Here is a 20,628-nt window from a genome sequence, read left to right on the forward strand (position 1 = left end):
GAAATAAGCTACAAGAATGTACAAAAATATATAGGGTATTCCATTTAAAAAAATTGAAGTGACCTTCACGTGACCTTCAAATGACTCTTCAAGGTCAAACCAATGATACCATCTTATGGCCCCCTCGAAACCATACAACTTTTGTCTAAAACATTTTTCTCTATCTTGCTTATTTTTCGAGTTATTTGGCTGCCTAAGTTAAAATGGGTCACCCTGTATATATGAAGAAATCTCTAAAGTAAAGAGTCGCATCCCCCGAAAGTTGGGGTGAAAAATCATTACATGTATATTTTTAAAAGTACAAGGGGATATCCCAAGAATTTAAAAGAATCCAAGGCTCTCTCTCCCTTAAATTTATTTATATATTTATATATTTATATATACAACGCAGCAGAATCTCTTTTAACAGAAGTCGAGCAAAATTTTCCGACAAAGAATGAAAGCAATTTGTCGAGGGCAAATTCGCCGAGGGCAATTTAATAAAATAAATAAATAAATTTAATAAAATGGTAAGAGATATACAAAATAATTTCATAATTATTTAAATGATATCTCGTTTTACAATGTTACGTAATGTCATTTAAGCAGATTAATTTCTCTCTTTTTCTTTGCTAATTATTTATTAATTTTTATTTATTGTTTATTTATATATTTTATTATTATTTATTTATTATTTATTAATTATTTAAAATATTTATTTCAGAAATGAAAGAATTTATTAAATGAAACAGTGCGATCTACGAGAACATTGAAAAGGATATCTTGCGTCTGTAAATACATCGAAGGACGTATGACGCACGTTTCCTGTAGCATGAAACTAATATTGTCGATTCGTCATGCTTGTGTCGCGACACGTAACTGTATCATCTGTTAATAATCTATTCCCGATATGGCCGAAATTTCTGGCGTATTAATTGTCATCCCCAGATAATAATTGATAGACGTCACCCTCAGTTCGCGCGGTCATATTGTGTCATGTAGCGGTCGACATGACCGCGTGCGGCATCGACAGGAGGATGATCCAATTTTTTGAAACAAATTGAAATTTCGCGATCGAAAGAAATTTCGGTTGTCACAAAAAAATAGAACAAAAATTTGAAACTCGAAGATTCTCTCTCCGAGAGATGCAAAGTTGAAAGTTAAACTCTCGCGAGAAAGTTAAACAATTTTAGGATCGGTGGATTCCGAGAGGATAGAATTCAGAATTCTCAGTGTCTTTAGAATCTAGAACTGTCAGACATCGAGGAGTTTTAAATGTAAGAATTTATCTTGAATGTCTCGCATTCTCTGGCTAACATTTTTAGATTTGGATTCTTATATTTTCAGAGATTGAATCGAGGACACGCGCTTGTTTCTTTTAATATTTATCGCGCTCAGTTTTGTCCTTATTCTTCTGCATTCCTAAAAATTCAATACATCTTTCAAATGTGATACAAAAGTGCGATGGTAAGAAATAAATAAATCGTTCGACAAAAGCTGACGCGGGTTGTGAATAGAATCACAAGGAAGGAAAGTACGGTAATCCGTCCGTTTGTCTTCCTTAGCTGTCGTATAAAGGAGAGAGCTACTTATTTTCCTTTCGTGGTCAAATCGAGGATTTACAGTTGCGAATTTGCTCTGAAAAATTGATAGCAGAGATCTGAATCGCGAATTTTGTTGTATTCTAAAAAGCATTTTGAACGATACTATTAATCATTTAAAAATAGTTTGAATTTATTAATCCAAGTAAAAAAATCTAAAAGAATCTATTTTCTTAAAAATTGAAAATTTTTAAAAAATGATTTTTCTCAAAAATATATGAATATAAAAATGCAGTATATCTTTAAAATCTACAATATATCTCTTTAAAAATTAAGGGGAGCAAAACCTAAAAATATAAAATCACATAAAATAATATGGCATTTACACTTATCATTGCTATTATCAACTTCTTCGGGTAACACTTCAATGTATTTTTATAATCTATTTTTACACTTTAATTAATACAATAGGCCATAAGGTAATTAAATTAACCAGTGATCCTTAAATGTCACATCGATTCCAATGTGCTTCACTTTCATGATATATTGTTTCACAGTTTGGAATAATTAACTGACTTATTTTAACAAATGCAGTTGACGATATATGTGGTTCTTTATATTGAGTTAAACCTTTTCTTCTTCCTTTTCTACAATTAATATTTTTTTTAATTATATATATATTTACACATTAATATAGATTAATACAACTTTGTGTGCACTCAGAATGAACATAAAGAATTGGGAATTGAACATAGTATCCTTTGAAAAATATGAAATCAATTTCTCTAAAATTCTAAGAGAAAAATTAATTATTAAACACACAATATGTGATGTATTTTTTATTTGTTGATCAACTTTGTATATCTGTATATTTACATATTATAAGGAGATACACAGTGGAAATTTTAAAACAATACATATTGCGTCTGAGAAAGACTCTTTTTGTCGTTACTTTTTTTTTATAATTTCTATATTGTTGAATGTATCAAGTTAAAAAGTTTAGAAAATTGATTATATCGATCTGATTACAACCTGATCACGCTTAAATATAAATAGCGAGACATATATAATAAAACGTGAAATAAAATTGAATTCCAAATTCTTCGAAAAACATTTCTGCTATTCTATTCCCAATTTTTTATATACAAATGGCAAATATTTTCTCGACTAGTTGACCATTTTCAACGTGAGTCAAGTTTCACGTGAGAGAATAAAGTCTCTCTTACATTCAAATTTCGCATTATTTCCAACAATTACACATATATGTATAATATATACAAGATATTTCAAAACCATCGAATAAAGTTTTTGAATAGTGGATTTTGTGATGTCGAGGTATCAATAATTTCCGAGTTAAATAATTGAAAAGGAAGGGCTTGTGAACTAAATTTTATGAATGAAATTATGAATGAAAAAGCAAATAAAAGTATATATTTTTTAGTTAATTTAGGGTAGAGTTTTGGAGCATCTTATATATAAATATGTGCATGTATACATCTGTATATATAAATGTTTACAACTGTTTGCAAAAACAAATGATTCGTCACGAATTCTTAATATCATTTCGGAACAATTATGACAAAAGTAATAGATTTATATTATTCAACCCAGATATGTCTGATATTCTATATTCGTATAGATACATATTTATTCGCTTACTAATTAAGCGATATTGTAATTTTATCTAGACATTCTTCCTTTCTTCCCTTCATCATAAATTTATTATCTACATATCTGGGACGATAAAGAAAGTTTCATCACAGGTGCATCAAGGCACATCTGGGTTAAACATAAATACATACATTGATATTACATTGCATTGTGTAATAATACTCGTTTTCTGGATTATAATAATGATCTATAATCTCTAAAAGTGTGACTCGATAACCGTATGAGGATAAGGAGATTACAATACTACACATATTCTGATGTATATATATAAAATATATCGAATAAATTATAGAAATTTAATTACAAAAATTAGTCAATATATACTAATATGCACACAAAATATTAAACAATCATGTATACCTTTAGTTCATATTGTTCCCTCTCCCATTTTTTTAGATTTATCATGGAGATCAATAGAGTAATGGACTGACTAAATTGCTCTACATGTCGAGAAAAATATATAATTCCTATTCGAAATATTGCAATACAGTGGTAATGTACACATATTATTATTGGGAAAGTAGTGTGTGACCTTAAATAATTTTAGGAAAAGGCAACATGTACATGTTAGACACGGATTTTTATCAGATTTGCTAGTTGGAAGAGAACGACTTATTTGCTTAATATTGTATGTTTTCAGCCCATTACTATTTATATATATAACACTTTGTATAACTTATAGACTCTTATCGTCATTAAACAGAGCTAACTTGGATAGAAGAAGCCATAGACTCTGTTTCATTATGCGCCCTTAAATTGATAGAATTTTCCATACTACTATCGGTAACATCATTATTTAATGCCAGTCTGTCATTTTCGATCAACGCAATGTTTGAATCTATTATGATCGTATTGTTTTCTACACTGTTATTTTTCTTTCGAATCGCACATCCATTAATATTTCCATCGACTTCCGCTTGTTGCTCACTATTGCTCAACATGGATAAACTTCCTTTAATGTTCTCTTTCGATGTCGTTTGGGAACCGAGCTTCTTCTCCTTCTCGGACAATGCAACGTGAGTGTTTTTCATTATCTTCCCCTCCTTCTCTTTAGGTTTCTTACCGAGTACAGGGAAATTTGTAATCTTTGAAGCAGTCTTTTGATCCTTTGATTGTCTCATGGAACCAATACGGTTCGGCTCTGTTGATTCTTGTTCCTCCGTGATTGATACCAGGTTACTTTTACCCTCTCCGATAGTATCATCTTTTACAACTTGTATTGGTATGTCATCTGAGGGCAAAAGAAAATTTTTATACAATATCGGTTCCTGTATCATAAGTAAACAAAAGTGTACCGTCAAATTGGAATTGACAATAATAAAAGCAATATTAAAAATTAACAAGCGTCTCTTAGAGGCAACAAAACATACATATACATTCTACATAATATCCATAAATTGCATATATTAAATATCTTATAACATAAATATGATTTATTTCTGTTTGCTTGGAAGAGAATCTAATAAAATTATACGTTTAAATAGCACATAAATTACATTAATTACGCGATAAAGGAACATGTATTTGTTCTCAACGAAAATGCATTGCAATATGTACGTGTGTATCAACCACAATATCTCTTTTATTTTTTCTATATTCAATTATATGTTCATAATACATAGATGTATTTTAAACGAGTGGGAGAGAACATTTATAGGAAGTAGAAAATATTAAACATATAAAATCTACATTTGATATAGAGAGGAAAATACAGAGTGCAAAAAATAAAAAAAAAAGACAAATTGCGCAAGTAATATTTAAATGAGAATATAAACGTGAGAGACAGACAAGAAGTACAGTTAGTAGAGGAAAAGAATACATCAAGTACATTTTTTAGTCAAGCAATATACTTGAATTTCTCGGTGCGGGAAGATAAATGTGCCGTGACGACATGCATATTTCCAGTCATGCGCTGGTTTCTGTTTAGATTTTGTTTTATGCGTATGTCTCATTATAGCTGGGAGTGATACTTCTGAAAGGAATACATCCACGATCACGATGGATTATTACAAGTCAACAACATTGTTTTGCGTGTGTGCGCTGCTAGTGTGTATACCGAATGAGAAAACAATAATGAGAATCGTAAGTCTGACGGAGATATCATAGCGTGATGAGATTTACGCCATCCTATAGTGGTTGTAACTGAAGTGATAATACCATATGTTTGATGACAGTGCGGCAGTGGCGCAAAATTTCATCGATCTACTCTGTTGTTGCCTTCCGTATATACACTGTCCACCGATTCACGAATAATCTCGCCCAGAGCCTGCTCCTCTAACACGCTATACAGATGCGCATTAACGGCCGTCAATCTATCGTCGGAAAAAGTAGAGTCGCACTTTACGTTACTATCTTTTCTATTTTTCGGACTGCCATCGTCGAGAGCCGCTTTCTTTAATTGTTGATCCTTGCTCCTTTTAGGAGAGGACTTTATCGGCGAGCTTTGGCTGCTGCTGCATACACTTCCACGTCTAGAACCTTCCAACGAGGAAGAAGATTGCGCCTTTCCCATGCCCGGGTCCTTCTTATCGACCGTATTTGGAAGCGTGTGCTTCCAATGCCATGGACGACGTTTGCTGCCAGATACTGCCGGTTGCTGTTGCTTCTCGACTTGACAATTGCTCAATTCGACCGCAAATAACTTCTCATCCAGATCGTCTAGTAGACATAGACGCGCAATCCACATTTTTTGGATTCTCTCTCTAGCTTATCGTATATATTTTAAAACTTTATATCATGCGAATTCGAGTTTAGTCAATTTTCACTTTATTTTTATTCGTACATGTATTTCATGATTTTTGCGAATTATCACAAGCAAATCACGAAATACAGATAAGAGTGAGCGGGGAAGGGGCGGAGGAGAAAATACATAGTACATTGCACATTGTGGTTTCCCAAAAATGTGTGTGTATAATCATTATATCAATATCTACTTGTTTGGGCAACTAATTCATTCTTGGGACAAAAAAAGACATTTCAATTCAGCAATAATTTCATAAAACTTAGAGGGACGTCACATGCAAACTTGGACCTAAGAATACTCGAATACATTCACGTCCATGCATATCTGTTTTCTGTGTATTATTTATGTCTGTTGTGTAAAAGGTATAAAGTTAATATATTTCAACACACAATTAAAATTTTATCTCTATGCATGTTAGCTATTTTAATGGAAAACATAGCTCTGATGTTAATATTCTGTTAGTATTTAGCACTTTTATTCAGATATACTCGCCCACATATACAAACTTGCGTAAAACACAATAACCAATTACCAAGTTCGATTAAAATGAATTTGAAAATTAATTTTGAGTGTAATTTCGAGAAAATTATGTAAACGAATTTTTTGAAAGGCTTTTTCTCAAAAGCGCCAAGTGAAAGAATTAATATAAAAATGAATACAACTACATATTATACTATCTATCCATATATAATAAAAATTTAGAGATATAAATTTAGATATATATTTCACTTTTAAAAATATATATAATATCAATTTTAGGTATTTTCTCAAAAGATATTACATTTCTCTTATTCTTCATTATTATTGCTCCTGACAACTTTACTTTTTATCACATGTCGTCGTAGAAAAATTAATAATTTATAATACATATAGATACAATATATGAACATACCTGGTAATTTTTTAGTACGAAAGGAAGCATTTGTGATCATAGACTTTGAAACGGTTGGCGTAGCAGTTGCCGGGGACAGTGCAACGCTAATTCCAATTGGTCCATCGCTCGGTTGACCTGAATAAGATATAAAAGAAATTATAAAATATTTATTCTTTGGAGTATTTAAATTTTATACTTAAATTAATATCTCAAATTTAAATTTAATCATGTATGGAAATAATTACCTGGTGCTCCAGAACTGGCGGAATTTCGCACAGCATTGGTAACCAACATTACATTTGGATATGCTTCGTAACATGCTCTATTATGAATATCTTCCACAGCTTGATTTCCTATATACCAGCATTCGTTATACCTACAAATCGAAATATTTTACTGAGGAAATGTAATCTTATACATGAAGATATGCAATGCTAGCACAAATTAGTCAAATGCTGTGCTAAGTTTATATTTGTTAATATATAATAAGATAATGAGAAAAGTGTGCGGAGAAAATAGATTGTGAAAAATCCTGTTAAATTTGCAATAATGCATTACATACATGGCAAAATATACAGCATGCAAAAATTCCAAGAGAAATTGGCTGGATACTGGTATACGTGGCAAAAGCCTTGGAACAAAGCTAGACTCACTGCCGTATGAAGAGCGTTGATGATGTCCTGGTTTCATGAACCCTTGCGTGACAAGTCTGCACCAGAAATAAAATTGAAAATTGCGATTAAAAGGTGAAAATATAACAAATTTAATGTCTGTATCTTTATGACTAAAAACTAAACTTACTTTGTTGCAACCTTGCACAATTGTTCTAAAGCGAATTTATTTATATAACCAAGTTGTTGATTATAGATAAAAAGCAGAGCTGTCATGACTTTCAACCTGTTTTGTGCATTCAATGTTTCTACTTGTTGCAATGGACCCCAGCTCACAAGCTTTGAATTACACTCTTCAAAACGACGCACTGCACTTTCTGTTAGGGAGGCTGGCGCTAAACTTGCAGGCTGTATCAAAGAACATATTATATTGAATAATTATTTAAGAAAATCTAGTAATTTTGCAATAGAATAATATAAATTAGAAAGTTTTTCTTTCTTTTAACACAGAAATTTTTTTAATAAGATTATTCTACATGTGTTAAATACTTTGTAGATTAAATATAGTTTAATTTTGAAATTAAAAATTATTCCATATATAAAATTTGCTTCATATACTTCTGATTCTGACTTATATTTTTATTAAAATTGAAAAATTTTTATTAAAAAGAAAAAGTGCATGATTTATAAAATTCTATAATAATTGATTATGTATTCTAATCTATGTTAAGAAAAAGAAATAATTTATATATCTGTGATTTATATTATTTCTGTTATTAATTCTTGTTCATTTTTATGCATTCCATAAATATGATCAACATACCTCATGATATATGGATAACATAGCAAGCGATGGTAATCTAAATGAGATTGCTTTCTGTTGTCCTGATTTATCGACCACTTCTAAATTATATAATCCGATTAATAGAGTCTCAAGGGAACGACAGCTCTGAAAATTAGATATTATTAACAAAGTATTATGTATTATGTGCTTGAAACCAGAATATAACTGTATATAACTGTATATAACTGTAGAATTTATAAAATACTCTTAAGAATAGTTTCTTTTTCATAAGAAATATAATATCAAAGATCAATATAATATCAAAGATCAAATCAAGATCTATCTTAGAGCTATACAAATAATTTTTTTATCATGCTACAATATAAAATAGTTAAGTATAACACAAAATGGCAAATTTTTTTTCCATGTAAACATATGTTTTTCATTATATAACTATTTAAAATACCAATTATATACAATGAGATAGCATAAAACATAATAGAGAAATGATACAGTTGATAAGCAAGTTGATAGAATATTATTGTTTTTTATCTATGATGCGTCATATGTACTCTTAATTATAATAATATATAGTATAATTTTACCTTAATGTCACCATGCGCAGCTGAGTTTAGATAAATATATATCAGAGTCGGTAGAAATTGCAGAGTGAACCTTTGCAGCTCTATTTCTCGAGATCGATAAAAATTATATAACTGATTACATACTGTATCCATCAACTGCAACAATGACCCAAGATAAGCGGAATATAAACAATCAGTTTTAAAAAATAAATCTCTCACAATGACGATAATAATACGCATCCCCTCAACAAGTGTTTGTAAAATTGCTGATACATTTTACAAACCTTCGTTAAGGTTTAACAACTAATTATAAACTACTTTATTAATATTATTTTCCTCCTCGTGTAATAATAACTCCATGACATTTTCCTCATATATGACACATGACATATGATACACATATGACTAATATTGACATATACTGCACAAGAGACTGCACTGATAGATTAAATGTAATGACGTTTCCAGACCACATATATGCAATTGACCGCAATTTTGCGCCAATTGAATCAGGGACATGTACCTCGCTGTACTTGGTGCGCTCCTCCAGCAACATGTAGAGCGCTCGCACGATCTCGTTATCCTGCGAAAGCGTGCTGGCGAACGTGTGAAGCTCGGATGGCGAGACATCCTTGCAGTCCGCCAGCCACTCGTTGATCAGGCTCTCCGTCATCTTTCTCGGACGCTTCGCGCCTTCGTCAATAAATTAGGATCCTATTGACGTATTCCCGGAAGTGCGGCCTCGATGTCTCCGACGATGATGATGATACGCTCGCCGTCACCGTCACGGAGATCATCACACACACCTGTCGCGAGATCGCACGCGCTCATCAAGGGAGAGGACGAGCGGCAGGTCCGATGGTCCGATTGCACGCAACGTTACGCGTATCGCACGCGTATCCTTCCTCGCCTCTCTTCTTCCAGTTCCCGACACGACACGACCGCGAGAAGACAGGTTATTATCGCCAGTCCTTGCCGCTGGCCGCGACATCGACCAATGACGTTACGTGTCAGTCAGCGCGTCGCGCAAACTCAGGTATATTTATCCAGCAAACACCAAGTAAGTTATATAACTGTTATATAACTATTATTAACAGTTATATAACATATATATAACTGTTACTTGTACTGTTATAATTGTTAGTTATAATTTCTTATTCAACAATATAACTGTTACATGTTATATAACTGTTATGTGTTAAATAACAATTATATTGTTGAGTGGGAAATTATAACTAACAATTATATAACTGTTACTTGGTGTTTGCTGGGAATGTATACAATTATATTATTGAAGTTATAGATTATAGAATGATTGTATGATTGTATTCTACCTGTCAAAATTATTACGTAGCTTATCTTTCATTCGCGTCTTTTTTTTTTAATACAAAATCTTTTTTTATTCCAAAAAAACAGCGTCACAAATTTTTTTTTAACGATGATTAATTTATATATATGTGTATACATGCACTAGTTGAAAAAAGTGCATTCGAAAATCTACCTAGACAGGATTGCGTTTGATTGACCAATCCGGCAAGAGGCGCTAAATTTACTTCATTTTGATTGTTCGATCGAATGTTCTGCTTAGACGAGCGAATTTTAAAATTTTATTTCGCGACTTTGACAGTTTGACGTTTCTGAAATTAAAATCTGACAGCTATTATTTTGATAGACAACCTTTTGATAAATTTTCTTGCATCAACAGTAATTAGAATAATAAAGTGAAAAAAGGATTCCACATAGCCAGATATAGAGAAGAAATTTCCACGATAGAATGATTATGTTCCTATCAAAATTATTGTGTAATTTATCTTTTTTCTAATACAATTTTTTTTTTTAAAAGCAACCTGTTTTCTTATTTTGAAAAGCAACGTCTGCAGCCAATTTTTTTAACGATTAAAATTCTTATTATTTCAGTTTATGTATCTTTTATATATATATATATATATATATATATATATATATATATATATATATATATATTATTTATTAATACAAGATAATGGAAAAAGAACGAATAATATCCTTATAATTAGTTTACTTTATAAATCTATTGAATATAAATGACAATAAAATTAACTTTCATCAATATGAAAAATGTGCATAAGAAAAATGCGAGAAAAATATGACTTGCTTTAAATATTAAAATTTAATATGAATGATCAATAAGAAACAGTTTTAATCTTAATAACATCGTTATAAAACTTATTTTATTATCTCTGGCATAATCAACATATTAAATATAATATATTACAATATATAAATTTTTTATTAAATTGCTACAATGTTTGTAAAATTGGTGTAACATTGGTGTAACCAAGTAATTTCAAAAAAGTTAGATAAAGTTTAGTTATCCATTGTAAGAGATTGTTGCAGCTGAAAAAGATAAAAAAGTGTAAGAAATTATTATAAAATTATGTTATTACAAAAGTATATCAAAATATTGAACAAAGCATTTTCTATTTGATATTGCAGAAAAGTTTTGATATTAAAAATAGATAACTATGTATCTAATAATTTATAGAATCAATTCCCTTTATCCTAATATCTTTTCTATTCTGTAGGTTTTCCTTTATTTTGAAAAAGTTATTTGTTTTAAACAAGATTTTTCTTATATTGTTTTTCCATTATGCATTGAGAGAAAATCATAAAATAGAAGAAATATTTGGAAACATCCGACGATATTAGAATAAGGGAATTTGATTGTATATTTTTTTCATAAAAGATAGTCATTAATCAACTTACTAAATATGAGCTTCGAATTTTACGATACTGCAAATACCCGCGATATTTTCGTAAAAAGATTGTTTTGCAGTTTGATATTTTCCACGTGTTGCGATTCTTGCCATTATCCTATATCTATTGATAATGTCCCCGTGATCTTTGATAATAGCACGTATTGTGTTCAAGTTTCTGAAAAAATGAGATATTAAAGAAAAGCTTAACAAATTGGAACTCGTATAATAAATAAAGTGCGAACGAAAAAAAACTGCATCGTTTTACCTGATTACTAGCATCATACACTTAGGCATTGATTGCAATGCAGCTGTTATTTTATCGAATCGCTCTTGTACCCGTTTTCTCATATAATCCTCCAGTGTCATATTATCCAATGATGCGAAAGAAATTTTGTACGGTGCTTGACATAACATTTCCACCAATACTATGTAATCTGAAATAATACATATCGAGAATACATCAGAAATGTAATGTCAAAAATTTTTTAAATCAAAGATGCGAATATTTTGATGACTTAGAAGATATAATTTAGAAGACTTAATATTTAAAAACGTGGAATATATTTTATGGAATATATTTCAATTATATGAAATTTTAAGAATGATTGTGAATGTATAGTATTTAAAATTAAAACAATAAATAAGTCCAGCATGTATACAATAAATAGAAATAATATAAGTAATATAAATTAATATCTTGCGGATGTTATAAATTAAAAAAGTATGACAGAGTTAAACTGTAATGTATAATATAAACAGATATACTACAAAAAATTGTTACGTACCTTTCACGTTCAAATCATTTGCAAGAGTTTTTAAGGAATTTTCATCTCTCAAAACCATTGATTCCCATAAATTGCATAAAGTATGTCTCACCTTCTCTGTCGTGTGTTCATATAAGCCATGGTCTAATAGCACTATTTGCGCTTTTCCATCCTTTCCCTTCCTTACCAGAACTATGCAAATCAAGATTGTCAGAATATGCCATATTTTTTATTAATATAGCCTCTTAACTGTAGTTATATTGGGTTATAAAGTCCACAGTGACAATGGATAAGAAATCTTACGCCTTAATATTGCAAACCACCTCTCTTTTTATGAGAAAATATTGTTTATTTAAATATATTTGGTAAAAAAAAAATAATACCATTCCCTGGATGTGGATCAGCGTGTATGAATCCTGTGTGAAATATTTGTTCTGCCATTAAAGTGACTAGTTTTTTATCGACATCCGAAATGTTTAATCCTTGAGCCTTAATTCCTTCCACATCTGTGATTTTAATACCATCAATCCATTCAGTTGTAAGAATCCTCTAAGAATACAAAAGAAGCAACTTAAAAAGAAGAGCAACTTAAGAATTAAAGATAAATAATAAATTTATGCTTCTGAAAATTTAAGAATCACAGAAATTGATACAGTGAAAGGAACTTTTATATTATAACCATAAATAAAATTATAATAATTGACAAATGAAAAAAGAAATTTAAAAAGGAGGTGATATATTAATATGTGATTCAAAAGATACATTAAGGAATATTAATTGAAGAAAATGTAATCTTTATATATAGAAGTTTGCATGAATAAAAATTACATACTTTACTGCTAAGATTCCAATAAACTTTTGGCACATATACGTATTTGAATTTTTTTAAATCCTTAGCACATTTTTCTCCATTTCTTCCTTCATTCTGGAAATCTAACTCCATATGCAATGTATCAATGACCTCCTATAGATATAGATAATTTTTTTGGTAAAGGAAAATTTCCACAAAATTTGATAGAAAGCAAAAATGAAAATTTAAAAAAATAAAAACGTATAACACATGTAAATATAATAACATTTGCAAATAACAAATACATATTTACATCAAGCACCCAATGCAAATCGAATTTGGGATGTATAATAGTCACAGCCTTTAATAAATAAACTATTGCCTTCAAGTCGGATGTGAATCGGTCCTGAAGATCAATGTATTGTACTTTGATAGCCACTTTATCCCCATTTAGAGTTACACCTTTGTATACCTATTTAAAAGAAAAATTAGTAAAAAATCAATAGTGAAAAAAAAACTTTATAACAATTTTATGCAAATTATTTTTTGTAATAAGATAATTTTGTAAAAAGAAAATCCTATATATATTGTATTTTTAATACCTGAGCTAAACTAGCTGCTGCAACTGGCTCGGGTTCAATTTCGCGTAACATTTCCTCAGGTTTCTTGCCAAAATCTTGTAAAAATATTTCTTCCATTTCATCCTTTTCTCGAGTTAAACATTTATCCTTAATAAGCATACCAAGAAACAAAAATTTTCAAGATATAAAAGATAAATAAGATCCAATTTTTTTCGAAATTGAATTCCTTCCTCAAGTTTTTCACAAAAATGTTTCATTAAAAAATATATTCTGTTTTATGTTTCTATAGAATATAATATGTCTTATTAGAAATCTCTAAATATTTATAATATGTGACAAACTTTATAAGAAATTATTACAAAATTATTACAAAATTACAAAATATTATTACAAATATTATTGCAAAATATTATTTAAAATATTATTACAAAACATTATTTTAAGCAAATTATAATGTAAATTTGAATTTAGCATTAATGCAAGCTGAAAAATGAGATACAAAAGTATACCTGTAATATTGATAAACTTTCAATATATTCTTTTGGTAAAATATGATTGATTGCCGCTAGACCTTGTCCAAGCTTTATGTAAATTCCACCATTTTGCAAGCATCCCTGAACAATCCGATCGGCGGATCTTCGATGAATTTCCGTTTCTGTATAACCCATTAAAGGAGCAATCAAGTAATTCATAGATATTGTTACGCCAATTTTCAGTGACCTTGTAAATCTGATACAACTGCCTGCAACGCTCTTTACAACTTTTTTTCTCTTTGGAGGCAGAAAGGTATAACTAATGCCCAACAATGTCATCCCTGCAACATTCAACAATAGTCGTTTATAAATAATCCAATTTCTGATCAAGATTGTCATTTTTATAAAAATATAAGAATTTATATAATATATATAATATTTATATAATATATAAAGCACATCTCGGGGAAGATAAAGAGAGGAGATTAAATTTTTAAGAAACTTGAATTCTTTCATAAATATGTTAAATTTTAAAATATTAAATAAGTAATAAATTTTTCTTAATTTTAAGTAAAGATTATATGAACATATAGGAATTTGATTATTTAAATTATCTTTTCAATTATCAGGAAATTTAACATTTATAGACATGGAAATCATCAGTAATAAAATTTTTGCTAAGGATATAATGGAGATTATACTTTAGTAATAAATATACAATATATATTATGATAAATTGCTTTCATAAGTACCTGCACCAACATATTTGAAGCTTTTGGAAAATTGATGAGTTGCAAAATAATTATTTAAATTCACATGACGCCACAATCTTATTCGCAACATTGTTAGCAGCAGTTGATCAAATATGTTTTATAAGTTTACAAATATCAGCAGTTATTTGAATATCACAAATTTACTATTTCTATTTGTACATTCTATGCTTTATAACCTGTATAAAATAAAATATAATATGTAATCACATATACAATATAAAATATATAATAAATATAAAAAATATATTCTCTATATAATTCTATATAAATTCGATTAATATCTGTATAAAATATTGTTAGTATAACACATGTTATTAACATTTTACTTACTAAAATATTTCCATTCGGAGCGATCCACACAAGTATTTTTCCTGCACTATCAGTTTTCTATTTGTTATATACATTTGAGTGCTCGTTAGCAATAACTCTCATAAAATTATCTTTTTCTATTTATAAGACTTCTTTCTCTTGTTGATCATAATTCGGAGATACAACAGGTACCATACACATAAGTTTGCAAAATTATTACATGAATGTAAATGAAATTTATATAAAATTATATAAAAAGAATGAGCACACAGCTGCATTCAAAAAAGTACTGAAATAAAGAGTATAATAAATATAAAGCACACATATTGATTTTATGTAAAAAAAAAGATTTTCACTTGATATTTTTACCGAAATCTTTTAATGATTTCCTCATTAAATTTCCACTCCTTCAGCAATTATAAATGAACACTTAAATATTATATAAACCGCTATCCACAATAGAGAATACGTATTTTTCTTATTATATCAATAATAATAATACACACGATAAAATATGCATCTTTCTTATTATATTATATGCTAGTAAAAATTTTTTACTATAATAAGCACAGTAAAAAGAATCAAAACTGCTGAGCTGAGAGCCGAGTACGTAATCAGCTGATCGTCGTTACGTCAATCAGCTGATCGTCATTGCGCAGTCGCGAAAGAGAGAGAAACGAGAGAGACGCAGAAGCGGTACAAATATTATCTCTCCTTTTTTATCTGATGTTTATCCTATCAAAATCTCGCGCAATAATTACACACACACACACGCACGCACGCGCACGCGCACACGTATATAAATTATATATATAACTAGACATTACAAATCGTGCGATATACGCACGCCATTTAGTTCTACAATGTAATATAATATGAGAAGAATATATATTTCATTTATAGCCACAACACACGTGTACATGCACTCGTATAATATAGTTTCATTTATATAAGTAGTTAGTTAATTCATTTTACATATAAATGTATTTACATATGTAAATAAATTTAGTAAAAAATTGTAAATATATCCCATAAATTATATCATATATTGTTAATAATTAAACTTTATAATTTATGTAAATTATATATTTTTGAAGGAATTTATCTGAGATTAACAGATTTTACGAACACAAAAAATGTAAAATGTATCAATTTATATAAAAAAGAATTATCATACGGAAAGAAGAATTTTAAAAAATATACAATATTACGTTTTTAATACAACGTTACACTTAAATAAGAATGCAATAACAATTTAATTATGTTCCTAATTTTTTTGAAAATATTTTAATAAAAAATATTTTCAGTTATGTTTTATTAATAAAAATTTTGATTTTTTTCAATATAATTCTATGTTAGCGCGTAGAGAATGAAAAAAAATAATTTTATACATAGAATAACAAATGCAATTTATTTTTAAAAAAATGTATAATCTTTTTAAATGTAAGACAACTTTTTTATATTTTACTGAAAAAAAAACTTTTTCTATTTTCTTATAACGTATATCAGTGCAATTGCTTAGTTGAGATAGAATATATATTTTTTTAATTCTTTTCAGTAATGCAGAACCTTTTTTATAAACCATAATTCATTTTAATAAATCATAATTATAATGCATTACACATTGACAGCCCGGGAAAAAAAAGTCCGTGTCTATTTATATAAAAAAAAGTAAAATTATATACAGTCTTATATGATTATATATAATATCACATATGATTTTATCAGAGCATACGTTTTTGTATATGCTTAGATATGATGTCCATCTCTGGCCATTTCTAATCATAAAAAATGATATTAGATACCTCACGTCATTTTGTACAATCAGACATAGTCAGATATTGATATCATATCTAAGCATGTATAAAACCAAAGCAAAGGTTAGTTTCATGTATGCTTTGATATAAATCATATATGATATTATATATAATCATTTAAGATTATATATGATTTTACCTTTTTTTATATAGACAAATATAATTTTTCCTAAAAATTATATCTTGCATTATATATTTAATTAATTATTATGCAGTATTTAAAAACAACAGTTATATTTATATATTATTATAGAAGCAGCTAAGTGGTACTTAGTGGTAGCTAGTGGTTCTTTATGAGAAAAGTGCTGTAATTTTCAGATCTGATAATATTTATTCATATATGATATTATATATAACTATATTTGGCAAAACATAATTAGATATTGACAAAATCCATATATGGCCAATTTTATATGGACTTTTTTTTCCCGGGAATATTTTTACTTGCACATACAATTAAGTTATTCCGAAAGATTTATAATTAGAATCTGTGTATCACTTATTATTATAAACTTAAAGTTAAAAATTTCAATCAAAAGTTTTGAAAAGATTAGTAAAAGAATTAATCTTGTGTAAATAGAAAGAATTCTATGAATAAAGAATGTTATTCTAGAGATTCTACGTTCATTGTCTAGAGATTCTTCTAGTTTCAGCTTCTAGTTTCAGTTTTTTAAATTAAAAATATATTAAAAATTATACTAAAAAATATTATAAATAAAAGTGTAGACTATAATCAAATTAAAATTAAGAAATAATTGAAATTTATATTATGAAAAAAAATTGCACTATCCTTTAAGAAAGTATAAAAAAATTGTAATATTTTAAAAAATTTAATAAATGTTGGTCAGTGAAACCATTTAAAGTATTCGTAACTTCTGGTAGGTGCATGTTAGCATCTACAGTGTTAAAAAAGTTACGAACTTCTTTGAAAACTTACTCGACAAGATTACCAGTTAAAATTCTGTTGTTACATTTCGTATATACAGGTCAGATCTGAACTTCACTTCTTTAAAAGAAGTAAACAACCGAATAAGCAAAAAGAATAAGCAAAAAAATCAAATTCTCTGTTGGTATATTATAACGATATGAGAATTGCGGTGAATGCGTTATAATCATACCAACAGCGAGTTTGATTTTTTAGTGTATAGTAGTATATTGGAAGAAAAATTTTTAAGGCGCAAGTGGCTGGATCGGGAATCGAAGCCGAGTTTTTCGCCTTCCAAGCAATTGCTCAAAAAATTTAATAAATTTAAAGTATTAAAATGTTTCTTATAAATGCAGAATATCCGAAAGTCATAGTATAAAAGTAAAAGAAAAATAGTAAACCACTGGCTGTCCAGACCTTACACCTAATACCGCTAATTAACATAATAATATAGTAATACGTAATATAAATAACATAAGTAATACGTAATATAAGTAACATAAGTAATACGTAATATAAGTAACATAAGTAATACGTAATACAGAAATAAGATTGCAGAACAATGTTGGAGTTTCTCACTCAATAGATGCAATGCCGATTGCCACAGAGATGATCGTTTGCTGATCAAATGAGTTCGGTGGAGGACGAAGTGATTGTAGTTATTCTGGGAGATGCCAACAACAGTATTAAGGATATGGTAAGTTAACTTCATGTGTAAAAGGTCATACAATACAGAGTAAAAAATTTTGGGAAAAGAAATTTTATTAAAGGTATTCTTATTGGTTCGTAAATTTTTTATATTAATTTTATTCGATCGATCTTCATTACACAAAGAAGCATTTTTGTAAAAATTAAAATTAAAAAAGATAAATTAAAAACTATTATATTCTTAGTTTATTAATTTGAACCTTTGCCGATTTACTGCGATATATTGATCAGACTTAAATATGATTATTAGTAAAGGATCAGAATGTAATAAAATTTGTATTTTTCTTAAGCATTTTCTCTGCATTTTCTATATAAATACTCGCTGAAATAAAAAAAATCTGCACTATACTGATATACTTAATATATTGTGAGGAGCTAGATGCGAGTATGCAGGATGTAATTCTTCTCTCTTTGTCTATATATATGTATATATATTGTTTTTTAACATTATTTCATACATCACATTTAATCAGGCTTAATAATGGATTATGATTGGCCAGCTTGCTAGAACTACCGACGTTATTAAGAATGACGTAGTCAGCATAATTCATTTCTTTTTCTGTTTAGTGTAGCATTATAAAAAATTATCTAAAATTGTCTTCTTTCTCTCTCCGTTCCCTTCCTCCTTTCTCATTCCCTCTTTCTCTCTGTCGTCTTATTTGTTTCTATCTATGAGTGAACATTTAAGTATAAAGATGTTTGTCGTTGATTTCTATTTATATATTTTTTAACAATAATTTTTGAATAACTTATGTACTACACACATACTTATGTAAAAGTCATCATATTAATTTTCTGTATATGTAAATTATAATTTTCACGCTATACTATCTGCGTCTGATTTTTAGCTTTTTTGCATCTTATATGATTGTTATTTTGTTAAACCTCTTTATTTATTCTTTTCAAATTAAAATAACATATAAAAATTAAATTGCCTAAGATATTTTTATGTAGCATAAAATTGATTCTGGTTACATAAATAATAATCAAATTATACAACTTTTATCACTAATATAATAATATAAAAATTCCATAAAATTTATAGTGTCAAAGAATCGATCGAGAATTTATGCCTATATATTCTACATATCTCGCGTAAACTTATATTTATATAATAAAAAAATATCTTCTATATATAGTACAAATTGTTTATATATAATACAAATAATAAAAAAATATATTTTGTTGTATCGATCGAGTAAAAAAAAGATTTACGATTTAAAAATCAGTGTGTTTTACACTTTATTAATATATATGTATTTAAAAAACTAAAAAATTAAAGAATATTTGATTGCAAGATTTTTTGAAAAGATTATATTATAAAAAAATTATTTATTATATATTCTGCACATGGAGGATCGAAAAATTTCTTTGCATAAGTGAAGATTTTTAAAGCTGTAGAGATTCTATAGCTCTTTACCTTTAAAAATTAAGCCTTCATATATAATATATTTATATACAGTGATGGGAAAAAGTTCCGGAACGGTTAAATAACTTTTGAACGGTTCAAGATAAAGGGCTAAAATTTATATGAGTTCAATGGGACTATAATATCGATCGTTTAACGACAAAACCCCTCATCCAGCCCCCAATGGGGGGCAGGGGGCGACGGGGGGGGCGAATTTTTGTAATGGCACGGGGGGTCGAGTGACGGCTCATTTGAAAGGGTTTTTCAAGACGAATACAACGGATTTTGGAAAAGTTCGCTACGATTTTTTTTCACGGACTTATGATGATTTAAAAGTAGTCGGTTGCGACAGCCCACGAACGGACGGGATAAAAATTTCCATGGAATTTTTATCGATTCAAAATTGTCTCAGACGCGCGCGCGCGCGCGTGTGTGTGGGTGTGTGTGACTGTGTGATTAAACGATCGATATTATAGTCCCATTGAACTCATATAAATTTTAGCCCTTTATTTTGAACCGTTCAAAAGTTATTTAACCGTTCCGGAACTTTTTCCC

General features: G+C 28.7%; 2 protein-coding genes across 4 annotated transcripts; both read right to left on the reverse strand.

Moving 5' to 3' along the window:
- Window positions 1–1,928: 1,928 nt before the first annotated feature.
- On the reverse strand, window positions 1,929–9,825 carry Hyccin (PI4KA lipid kinase complex subunit hyccin). 3 transcript variants are annotated; one of them, XR_014440412.1, is made up of 10 exons: window positions 9,311–9,825; window positions 8,809–8,943; window positions 8,243–8,368; window positions 7,610–7,827; window positions 7,371–7,517; window positions 7,054–7,184; window positions 6,827–6,943; window positions 5,349–5,849; window positions 5,042–5,163; window positions 4,335–4,422 (listed from the first exon to the last, which is right to left on the reverse strand). XR_014440412.1 is itself a non-coding variant. In XM_083108780.1 (9 exons), the coding sequence occupies exons 1-8, from the start codon at window positions 9,458–9,460 to the stop codon at window positions 5,386–5,388; spliced, it is 1,488 nt and encodes a 495-aa protein (XP_082964906.1). In that variant the 5' UTR covers window positions 9,461–9,825; the 3' UTR covers window positions 4,283–4,422; window positions 5,349–5,385. The 3 variants fall into 3 exon arrangements, 2 of the variants coding, with proteins under 2 accessions (XP_082964897.1, XP_082964906.1); XM_083108780.1 differs by lacking the exon at window positions 5,042–5,163 and having other exon boundaries at window positions 4,283–4,422; XM_083108771.1 differs by lacking the exons at window positions 5,042–5,163; window positions 5,349–5,849 and having other exon boundaries at window positions 1,929–4,422; window positions 9,311–9,809.
- A 1,150-nt stretch (window positions 9,826–10,975) lies between these two features.
- LOC145977085 (putative aarF domain-containing protein kinase 5) lies at window positions 10,976–15,854 on the reverse strand. Its single transcript, XM_083108760.1, has 12 exons — window positions 15,585–15,854; window positions 15,237–15,504; window positions 14,886–15,082; window positions 14,170–14,474; window positions 13,682–13,807; window positions 13,393–13,551; window positions 13,122–13,253; window positions 12,673–12,838; window positions 12,311–12,481; window positions 11,791–11,959; window positions 11,533–11,700; window positions 10,976–11,163 (listed from the first exon to the last, which is right to left on the reverse strand). Exons 3-12 carry the CDS (start codon window positions 14,974–14,976, stop codon window positions 11,067–11,069), a joined length of 1,584 nt encoding a protein of 527 aa, XP_082964886.1. The 5' UTR covers window positions 14,977–15,082; window positions 15,237–15,504; window positions 15,585–15,854; the 3' UTR covers window positions 10,976–11,066.
- Between the last annotated feature and the right edge of the window lie 4,774 nt (window positions 15,855–20,628).

Source organism: Camponotus vicinus, unplaced genomic scaffold (genome assembly GCF_025532165.1).
Source record: "Camponotus vicinus isolate PSW18456_S1 unplaced genomic scaffold, iyCamVici1.0 SCAF_1, whole genome shotgun sequence".
In the NCBI taxonomy this organism is placed as follows: Eukaryota; Metazoa; Arthropoda; class Insecta; order Hymenoptera; family Formicidae; genus Camponotus; species Camponotus vicinus.